The 11712-nt window shown below is 43.0% G+C and overlaps 1 protein-coding gene across 12 annotated transcripts in view; it reads left to right on the top strand.

The window, feature by feature from the left end:
* The first annotated feature begins 265 nt into the window (after positions 1-265).
* mecom (MDS1 and EVI1 complex locus) overlaps positions 266-11712 on the top strand; it is a 127283-nt gene continuing 115836 nt past the window's right edge. For all 12 annotated transcript variants that reach the window (XM_085379291.1, XM_085379287.1, XM_085379284.1 and 9 more), the window contains exon 1: positions 266-542. In XM_085379291.1, the coding sequence (XP_085235417.1) occupies positions 506-542 (37 nt within the window). In that variant the 5' untranslated portion in view covers positions 266-505. The remainder of the gene's footprint in view (positions 543-11712) is intronic.

Below are 11712 nucleotides of genomic sequence, written 5' to 3'. Positions count from 1 at the left end.
CCAATTTAGGTCTTTGTAAGGAGGGGTTTTGTTTTGTTTTGGGGTTGTTTTTTTTAATCAAAATACATAGGAGCGTAAGTCTTCCATCTAATGAATAGACTTCAATTTAAAAGTTTTGTAAAGTTTTGGGGTTTTAAAAAAAGAAGAAAGAAATAACACACGGCTAAATGTGAAACATCAACTCTTGACATTTTTTGCAGTGTGCCCCGCTTTCTCACTCTGTGGTCGTTTGAAAAACTGACACGAAATGAGATGTCCGCGATTCACTCATCTTGACCAGATCAGGTTAATATCAAAGTGATAAATCGTCCCAAACTTTTTCTGGCACTTACTGCCGGCAGATTTCTGGCTGTGCGCATGTGCGAAGGTGTCCAGACTGACAATGCTGGAGAGATAGCGCGTTTGGATTGAGAAACCCAGAGAAAAAGGACAGAGAAAAAACAAAAAGGAGGAAAAAAAGATTGACGAAAAAATCCAAACAAACCCACGCCGAGAGACTGGCACCATGAGGTCCAAAGGCAGGGCACGGAAACTGGCCACGAGTAGGTGCAACATCCCTTTCTTTTTTCTCTTGAAACATGCCATCTTATATACCTATAGACTGTCGCTGTTATCACTGCTTCTATTAATAGTTTCTGTTACGATTTCGTTTCCACGAGGAAACCCTCACTTTCACCCGCTTAAAAAGAAGAAAAAAGAGCAAACCGTGATGTTGTCGCGAAGAAAATAATTAAAGTCGAGCAGAAGTAGAGCGTAAACTTTACAGTTGAGGGTGCGATGGAGGAACTTTGTGCAAGGCGTCCGCTCCAGTATTGGAATTGCTCGTTGCATGTAGTGGGCGCTGTAGTGTAACGTGGTGTATTGCGAGTTAAAAAATCCCATGTCCAGTGCATCGGCAGTTGTGTTGCACTCGCTGCACGCTGCTGCTGTGGGCTGCGGGTCACTTCACTTTCCCGGGAGAAACTTGGAAAAACAAGTAAAGCGAAAGTGGAGCGAAACGAGGAGAAAACGGCGATTTAGAGACGCTAAAATGATTCGGGGAGTTTCCTTTCTTTCTTTCTTTCTTTCTTTCTTTCTTTCTTTCTTTCTTTCTTTCTTACTTTTTTTTAAAGTCTTGTTAGTGTGTTTGAGTCTCGCAGTTCATTCCGGAGGTCTTATTAATATATAATTTGTAGCATTTGCTAAATTCTGTGTCACCTGTGAATAAAAGACATTGAGACGTGTATATTTTATATTACTTTCAACGCTACAGTGTTACACTTTACGGACTTTAAAGTTTAGATTCATCACTACAGGATGCAGGCTTCTTACTAATGCAAAATCCATTCAGGATAAAATGATAACTTGAAATATCCACTGATGTTTGATTAAATTAAATGCTACCGTCTTCGTTTATTTGCTTGCTTGAACCTAATTAACTTCATGGAATGAGATGATCATGCTACAATAATTTTCAAAATGTATCTATTTAAATCAAATGCGGTTCTGTGCTGCGTTCGCTCTCTTTTTAGTTGTGACGCTGTTTTTTTGTTTTGTTTTATGTCTAAATGTAAGATGCGTTTGTGCCTTCACCTTGAATTGTAATGCAAACTCTGGCAAGTCACATCCAAGAAGGCTACAGTGCAATGACCGAGGCCTGCAAGATTTCAGGTGTTTACAGAAATGTTCATATTGAGGAGGTTTACTGCGTTTAAAGATCTGCGCCTATGTCGTTGGAGTTCAGCTACTTGCACGGAATAAAACGGTGTAATTGTAATTTGTGAAACGCCCCGGGCAGCTGGTCATTAACGAGCAGGCTCCACAGAAGTTTTTTTTTTTTAAGACTGCACGTGGTCAGGTGAAACCGAGTTCTAATGTAATTATTTGTCCGCACAGAAATGCAGCATAATGCTGACAGTCTGATGAAGCTTAATTGACGTATTCTAAATATATAAACTGCTTCACTGACCTTCTGGAGCTTCAGAAAATCCTGTGACTCCTGTGAAGATGGTGCACAGGTTATGTAAACACACAGAACGTCATCGTGCACAGTACAAAAACAGACCTGTGAGTTTTTTGTTGTTATTATTTATGATTTTGTTTAGAAATGCAGAAAACGAGCAGCTGCGCGGAACAACTGCACCAACTTTCTTTGCACACAATTAAAGCTACAATGAAGTTAGAAGGTCAAATTCTTCGTGTGATTATTATTTTCGAGGTAATTTCTAACTGTTAAGTAAGAATGGGGAAATGTTTTGGCCCCCGGAGCAGCGGGCCCGCTCTGGCCAACAGCCAGGTCTGCACAGTGTCAACAGTGAATATTTAAATTCCCAGACCCCTCATAAGGGCTCTGCTGGTAAATGCGTTCAGTGTGTGCCTCCCTCCTTGCAAAACAGTCGTGCATTTCTTTTTTTTTATTTAAGTGCCTGTAATACAGGAGGTGATGGAGAGGTGGTAAACGTGAGAGTGATTGATGGAGGCTGACTGATTAGTCCGCACGTCCAGATGTAATGCGGTGCGCCACAAAAAAACTCCCCAACCACGCTAAGCCAAGGCGTGCAGGCCGCACCCCGCGGTGAAATGTTAGCCACAGAAAGATGGACGGGGCTTTGGTGATCCAAACTAGCTCGGTGTAGGCCTAATTAAAGGTTCACTTAGCATTTTTGAGTCTCGATAAATACCGTTTCGTTATAATGCGTTCGGAGTGCATTACAGTAGCGATTAATCTACCAAGACCAGCCTAGAGTAACCATAGCACGCATCTGAATTCAAGCAAACTAGACAATTAAGTGAATAAAAATATTTGGAAGTTTAACAAGTGCCAGCAGAGCAATCAAATACAACGTGTCTCCCAAGGCAGGCACTATTTGGTATGCCTAATCATTTTCACTTTTACCACAATATTCCGTCAGTCATCACTCAGTCTCCAGAAATGTGGAGCCATAACGCATTTTAGATGGGTTATCGCCCTTTGTGTGTGTGTGTGTGTGTGTGTGTGTGTGTGTGTGTGTGTGTGTGTGTGTGTGTGTGTGTGTCTGTGAATGTGGGAGGGAGGGGTCTCGCTGGGCCTCGCTGTCCGTCAGCGCCTCTCTTCTTGGTCTTGGGAGAAGTGCGTCGTCCTCCCCACATTGTGCAGTGGGCCATGCATCTCGCGTTTGTCTGGCGGAGCTCATTAAAACGGTTAATAGATTGGCCCATTTAAAAGGTGAGAGGGAGCGGGCTGGCGCGAGGAAAGTGAAATAGAGACCCCATTAAACGGCCCTTGTTGTCCCGGAGCGGCGCTCTTTGCCTGCGCTCCGCTTGGTGCCAAAGCTCTGTATACAAATGTCCCATATCGCCTTCAGTAATGGCCTGGGTCAAGAATCATTGGGGCCCTAGGCAGAAGTTACCCCCTTCTGTTGTCCTCCTTAGTTAACTGTTGCTTTGAACTTTTATTTCTGATGTAATAAATAACAGTAGAGCCAAATCCTCATATGGAAATCAGGGCCTACTATCACTTCAAACAAAGACAAATATATATATATATATATATATATATATATATATATATATATATATATATATATATATATATATATATATATATATATATATATATATATATATATATAAAAGCAGATTTTAAATGAGCACTGGAAAGATAACTCATTGCATCTGTAACAAGGGAAAACAAGGATTGGCTCACATTGTTGGCAATGTAACATCTTTTAAAACACTTTTGTTGCAGGATGTATCTGAAGGCCTGCATGTATGATTCAGAAATGTCTGACACACTGCTGGTGTTTCTGAGTTTATGTAATGGCTTTAGATGAATGTTTGTGTGGCACATATGAGAAATGCTTGTTTGAATGAGTCTAAAATGTTTCTGTTAATACATTTAAGGCTACATTCTAATTTATGTGCAACCCTTACAAAAAAGAAAGAAAAAATCCTTGAACAACTACAATATCGTCAGAAAACTGCTGTCAAACCAAGTGTGAAATGTATCCCAGTCCCATAAGTCGAAACACACACTCGTATGTACACAAGCAGCTTGTTTGGGGTGTATTGGTGGAGTTTTGCGGTATTTGCATGTCTGTCTGTGTATTTGTTGGTAGAATATGGGCTGTGGGAGGCAGTTTGACTCTGACCAGGACCTTCTCATCTATCAACGTCCCCATCTGTCTTACATGTCTCCCCCCCCTACCCTTACGACGGGCAAAGCCCTCACCCGCCCACCCTCACCCCTCTTCAGAAAATGGCTTCTTTGGAAGGTCTCTGATGTTAATGAGTCGTCCAGGACTTAGTCTCGCAGCTGTAAACAGAGAGCTGACGAGGTTAGTGGTTTGTTTATACACTGTTGTCACCCACTTGAAGGATGGCCTCTGTCCCAAGCAAGTAGGGAGCTTCCAGGCCTCATCATGAGTCCCCTCTCAGGCCCTGACACAGTGGCCCTGCCCCAGGGGGTTTCACTCCCACTTCTCCAACTGTAGTCCCTGCTTTCTTACATCTCAGACCATCGTGAATAAAAGGAATTTCATAAAGCCGTGTTTGTACGCTGATGGTGGTGTGTGTGTGCATGTGTGTGTGTGTGTGTGGGTGCTGATGCAGCGACCCAGACAGGGCAGTGTGGGAACACCAAGGGATGGATGGAGGGAGGGGGTGTGCAGCACCATGTCAAGCCTGGGAACCACTGTGTGTTTACCACAGGGAAACTGTACCAGTGCAGAACAATGAGTGAGCCTTACCCCTTCTAAATAAAAAAACGCATTTCTGCTTTCTTCTTCCCCCTAAAGGTCATGGAGTTAGAGATAGGGAGTCCACACAAAAGCCTCCAGTCTGTCGTCAGTCTGGTCTGGCCCCGTACGGTGCCAAGACTGAGGTCATTATCAACAGAGCAGTCCCGAGCTAAGCATATTTTTATAGATTGTGTGTGTATGTGTTTGCTTGGGAGCGAGGTGAACATGTGCATGCGCTTATTTGGTCAGGGCTGCGTGCACGAGCGATTCTTTGGCGTGCGTGTATGCGCAAAACAAGAGGCAGCGCGCAGAGTGCACAGAGCGCAGTTGTCAAATGTGAGACGTGCTGCAGTTTCTCTCATCGCAAATTAGTCTGAGATAAATGGCATTTTGCTGCGCTGAAAAGTTTACCCAGACATCAAACTGATTTGTGTGTCGTTATGATGTCCGAAGAGATATAACGTCAACAGACTGCTGATGGTGCACTTCACCCAGGCTATTAATGAGGCGGTGTGAAATTAGCACGCCTCGGCATGCTTGGAGGAGAGATGTTTGTTAGCTAATTAAAGAAACTCAATCATTTTATATGCGCCAATCAATTACCTGGAGCAGGTGGTAGAAACAGAACCCGACACTATGTCCTTATGTCTCACATCAGCTACCCTAACTCACTTTACTACATTGTTGAGTGCTTTTATGGCCAGGAAGGCTAAACATTTGATATGACTCTTTGGTAGCTGCCAGTATACATGTGTAGCACTTCGCTGGACTGTTATTAGTTTAAAGGCAGCTGCCCAATCATGTATGTACCTTTTTTGAAGATGTCTGATTAATCATGTTTGACTTTATTCACTTTTCATCTTTAACCCAAACAGGATGTTGCGAGTATAGAACACAGAATTATCAATTTTATTCCAGTAGCCCATATTTTAATGACCCGTATGCTCATTTCGTACATCTCCAAACTTTGTCTTGAGACAGTGATACACTACTTTGTACTGACAGGTGTTCGTGGAATTGCTTATGGACATTGTATTTTAATGGCTGTGCTGCAAGGGTGATAGAGAGAATAGTGCTTACACACATAGCTATAAACAGGAATTACCCAACAATCGTTTTGTGAATGTGTTGATAACAGTGTGTTCCAGCACTGCTCGGGGATCTCCCTGGGTGGAGCAGGCTGGCCCAATGGAAGGAACGAGCTCAAGAGTTGTTTCTGATTACCAGGGGACAAAACAGGGCATCGGGTCTTGTGCAGAGACAGGACAGGACAGGACGGACCCGATGTAGTCAGATGTGCGCATGCATGTGTTTGTGTGCTATGTGTATGTGATTCCTGTACACCTTTTATCTGTGCTACAATAAGCCCCCCACCCCCTTCCCACTCTGGACCCTGAGGCTCATTAAGGAGTGACCTCTCACCTTTTCAGGACGGGAGAGATGAGGGGAGGAGATGTGATCAAAGCCGGGCCCTTCCTGATGAAGTTTGGACTGCAACGCAGCCACCTCATTGGATCTGATAGCGGCTGCCTTGGCTGTGTTAAGTGTTGAAATAGTGATGTTAGAGTGGAAGACACGAAGACGAAAAGTCACGAAAAGTTCTGAATTCGCTATTAACTTGTAGCGACATACATTTAAATATGCAACACATTTATTTTTATTTTTTGGGGTACACAGCACCTTAATTTTATACACCAGAAATAAATTCAAACTGTAGGTATTGTTTACTTATTTATTTTTTTGTTTGCTTGTGTGTTCAGGTGAACTAGATTTTTTGGCCAAGTCTCTCACAGATGCTTGTTTTCTTAAACATTAAACACTTCTCAGGTTCTGTCGTTACTGATCTATGCTCCATCCGTGTTCATCTCATCTAGTGCCTTATCTCTGAAAAGGGAAGTCCATGTCCCTGTCCTCAGAGGTCCGTCTTGATGATTTCTCCAGTGTGCATGTGTGCGTCTGTATAAATTGTGCACTTCACGTGTGTGTACCGCTGCTGCTGGTCAGCCAGGGTCACAGCAGAGAAAAGAATGTGACTGTGGAAAAGAATGCTGTGCTGATTAGCGCTGCTTACCTGTAAGTGAACTGGACGTGCCGGCATGTGATGAGACCGAGGAAACAAGGGAACAATAGGACAGTAGAGATTCCTTTCCACGCCACATTCCAGCGATCCAGCAACCCGGGACCCCCGCTTGGAGCTTTGATGAACCCTCCTCGCAGCTTCCTGGGATTGTCGCTCCTCCACAAACACAAAAACACAAAGTGGCCGGTGAGTGGGGCCAGGGAAGAGAGAACACGGCCCTCCTCAGGATGTCCTGTTTTGATTAGCGTTAGCATCCTAAAAGCACCATAGAAATATTTTTCTAACACGGAGAAGAGCTTAGTGGTGACACATCCACTTCTTTCCACGCTGTGACCTCCGAGGTCACATACACTACAATGAGCCAGAAATCAAAGAGGTGTTCCTCACATGGTGATGTGACTGGGAAATCATGTGCGGAAAACAAGGCGATAAAGTGATGGGGAGAGCTTTCACGGTGCGTCAACAGGTGTCAAGAGTTTGTTAGGCCATGGCTTTTACAGTTTTCCAAGCAATAGCTTATAATGTCTGGAATTACTAAGTCAATAAAAGTTGTGTTTCAAGTTGAAAATAAATAAATGTCTAAGTGTGATTAAAGTCACAATTCACTGCCTCTCTAATCCATTTATAACTGCTACGGCATTTTATAAACTGTTAACTTAATATATTATTTACTCGTAATACTTTTAAGAAACACAGTTGTATGATACTAAAGTCATAAAAAATTTAATACCTAAATCAAAATGAGTAAGTGTGGTGTTTTCACATTACTGAAATTCCTAATTAACTTGCAGTACTTTTCTTTAAGCAAGTTCTGCAGTACTGTATTCTAAGCTGTATTCTCTTATGCACAACGTGCTCTTTCAGCAGCCTGTACTACATCTTTTTTGTCTCTTGTGGAATCAGAGAGCAGTGAAGCATTACAGCATGGTCTGTTGTTTTGCTGGTGCTTGAGGGCTTTAGTTTGACAGGAGGGCACCACTTTGTTCACCTCAGTGTCCACAGGCAACCCCTCGGGACCTCGAGGCATGGACGTCTCTGTCAGGGCTGTGGCAAGACTGGGGCGATGGGGGGCCCCTCTGCTCGCTGGGTCAGTGGGCAAGCTAATCGATTTTATCTCCGTTTCACACACCACGCCAAACCCCTACTGGCCTGATATTCACATGTTCACTGTTCAGAGGATTATGGGCCTTCCATCTCCCGTCTATCTTTTTTTCCTCTTTCACTTTCTCTTTTTTTTCCCGTTCTTTGGTGTTTCTTATGTTTCCCATTTGTCTTTCTTCTACTATGTTTTGTCTACTGTCTACCATCATCTCTATTTCCCTCCCCCTTGTTCCAGCTTAGTTCTCTAAGTAGAGAGCATTTTACAGAGGACTTGCAAATTGTGTATCCTCCATTTTCTTGAACATTTTTGATGTGCCAAGGATTCCGTTTTAATCAAGCCCATTAACCTACACCAAAAATAAATACAGTGTAGTATGGCACACATATATTTTCAGGTTTTATTTCTAGTGCATGTCACTCATGAAATCCAAGAAACTCTTTCTTGACCTGTTGATTAAAATACTGTGAGATATCAAATTGTTTGTGAAATACTTTAAAGGGCTCTGAGTGCACCTTGAAAAACAGCGACCTAAGCAGTTGTGAAATCGAACAAGTGTGAAATCACTATACCTTCGTCTAGAGTTGGATTTCATGTTAAAACATGAAGAAACTAAGAAAGAGGGCACTTGGTCAGAGAAGCATAAAAGAACTCAACAGTAACTCACTAGTTATCTTTCTCACCATCACTCATTTTGTGAGGCCTACATGGTGAAATGACCTGAGTAGCAGGATCCACTCTGGAGTAAAACGTATGTATTTGCCACGTAACTCTGAAATGACAGAGAGTATAGGGAAGATGAGTCTCTGGTGTGATATACATAAAGTTAAATCCTCTCAGCAGAAGTTAAAACAATGTCTGTGCATCACCTTGCTACTGCAGTCACTGTAGTAAAGAATGGTATTCACCCATTCATACAAGCACTTTCCTTTATCTAATATTCACAAACATTAATTTTCCAAAGGATGTATCAGAGAGCAACATGGGGTTAGTATCTTGTCCAAGGATATTTGGCATACAAACTGGAAGCAGCCAGTAACTGAACCGCCAACCTTCTGATCAGTAGATGACCCACGCTACTTCCTGAGCTACAGCCACCCCAACATAGCAGCAGATATGGGTAGACTGGTCAGAATTAAGTTTAGGTTGTATGATAAATAAAAAAACAAAACTGGCCTCAGAGTGACCTCAGGCTGGGAAAATGGTCCACTTTTCAGTGCACGATGCAATAATAGATTGATAAAAAGGAAGAAAGATGTTTTCACTGTGTCATTAGGTTTGTGATTGGTGAGGAAAAATCTAGTTTTGCATGTTTAAAATGTAATCTTCAATACAAAAAGTGTGCAAGAAGTGGGTCTGAAAACTTCCTGAATTTACTGCAGATTTTTCTTTCCATGCCCCTCTCCATGTTGGCACTTCCCTTGAGGGAGGCTGGTAGCCAGGAGGAGGAGCCCCTGTTTCCTTGGTCATTCCTCTGGATAAGAGTTGGAACAAGGGAATGAAAGCTTTGGGAATGGTCTGGAAACTTCCCATTCATCAGTGTAAGGAGATACTGCGCTGACAGTTAGCAGACGGCCAGCCAAGTACAACACGGGACAGCCGCGTGGGCCTGCAGTGTTCAGCTTAACAGACAAAGTGAGAGAGACCAGACCAAACACCCTACTCATCTCTGTTCAGGGAAATAACATATGTTAACATTTCGGGCGTTTATTCTGATTCTCTTGCTCGGAGTTACTCAAGTGTGAACAGTAGAGTAAGTGAATGATTACGGTTGCAATCATAACTAATTTAGTAATATAGAAGAACGCAGGGCAAGTATAGCGCATCAGATAAATAATGATTACGTTTACATGGAGAAGAAAGAGGGATGTGGTTAGGTTGAGTTATTTTAAAAATGGACAAATTGTTTTACCTTTCAAGGTTCTCAAAGCATTTAGAGTTATGTACTTAGGTTCTTGTTTCTTTAGCTTCTCTTGCGTAATCTTTCACTTTATGTTTCCCAACACCCACTGCAGTGGGGCAGGATTAATGCGTGCCTTTGGGCTCGTACATGTATGAAAGACATGTTTTATATGTATTCATAAGCACATGCAGTACTGTGTTTGAAAATTTGACAAACCCTACCAGAAATCTGGACACGGCATATTTACAAATGCAGACATGTACCTGTGGACACGTACCTGATGTGGGACAGAGGATTGGCAGGACAGCACAGTTTGGGGCAATGCAGGTGTGAGTCTGTGTCTCTCTGCCCGGCCATTAATCGCTGCCATCTGACAGTTCAATCTACGAGAGGCCGAAAGGAGCAGCCGGCTGGTTACCAGTGCAGGTCATTACTGAGCACGGAGGCAGCGAATCGCATCAGCGATCAATGACAAAGGCTGTAGTAGGGGCCAGAGCAAAAAAGTGAAGGAGAAGCAGAGCGAGGTAGGGGTGAGGAAGATATCGGGTGAGAGAGGCAATGGAAATGTAAGGATGAAGGGAGGGGAGAGGAGAGATATTGCGGGATAGTAGTAGTTATGCTTCTGAAGGTCAGTTCTTGGTTGTGGAGTGGATGACAAACAGGCTGTCAAGTGCCAAGAAATGGATATATTCATCCAGTGCTGCACACAAACACGCACAAAAAAAGCTTCTTGCACGTGCATGCACATAAATGTGCACAGACACAGTCACTGCCATGCAATTTGATTGAGAATGCAGCAAGGGAATTTAGTGAGAGCCATTGTTTTATGAATTCCATATACAAGGTGTTGGCAGTCGGCGCCACCCTTTTAGTGGTCAGTCCGGGGTGCGGTGTAGTAAAAGTAATGGCTGGCTGCGAGTGAAAAAAAAATCTGTTAATGAAATCACCACAACTCCTTCGGCCCTGCTCCACTACCAGCCACGTTACCATGAGAACAGCTGCCATGGCACGGTCCATCCAGTGGCGTTTACTCAACCCCAAGATGTTAAACACAGTCTGCAGCCCACCTCCACCCCCCACCCCATCCCACTACAGAAAGAATGCTATACGCTTTATGACATTTATCATACTCCATAACTCAGTTAATGTCATGTTCACATTCTCACCCATGTTTTCCTTCCAAAAAAAAAAAGGAAAAAAAGTTAAAGAAGGAATTAATTGACATTATGGGTGACAGTATTTGGCTAGCGCTCTGATAAAACAACAGGGAGATCTCTCTTTTTCTCCCCAGAGACCTAGAATAGCAGAACTGGCTGTTTATACTGCACTATCTCTCAGCAGATCGCTGGCTTTCTCAGTGATCCAAACACACACACACACACACACACACACACACACACACACACACACACACACACACACACACACACACACACACACACTTACGCACACTGGCCATCCCAGCATGGACACCACTGAGTGATGATGAGTCATTATAGAGATGGTGCCCTTCGACCTCCTCGAGTCTTTATGGATCACTCTCTGGCAGAATCATATTCCCTAATGCCAAGTTCCTGTCCATCTGTCTGCTTGTCTGTCAGACATTCAGGCCCCTTAGTCTGTCTTTTTCGCTCTCTCTTCTCTGTGTTTCACACACCAATACATCCCAGACATCCCTGTCTCTGTTTATTTAAATAACAAGCAAGAAAAAATATATCTTTTTCCCATTACCAAATGGTTGAATCTGATCATTTTCATGCATTTTATAGTGCAAATAATGGACAGACACTGAAGTGTGGAGTTATTCTAAGATCACTTTTAGACCAACCTTTAGGAAACTTGGAAAACTTGTCTGTTATCCAAGGGTGTGGTAGTTTGAAACATTAGTTATATCTATTTCTCCTAGCATATTATGTTGAAATTGGCTTGCAGC

Source organism: Rhamphochromis longiceps, linkage group LG14 (assembly GCF_057381845.1).
Source record: "Rhamphochromis longiceps isolate RC_006_pf linkage group LG14, R_longiceps_female_GT1.1, whole genome shotgun sequence".
NCBI lineage: Eukaryota > Metazoa > Chordata > Actinopteri > Cichliformes > Cichlidae > Rhamphochromis > Rhamphochromis longiceps.
This window is presented reverse-complemented; position numbering and strand designations above follow the sequence as displayed.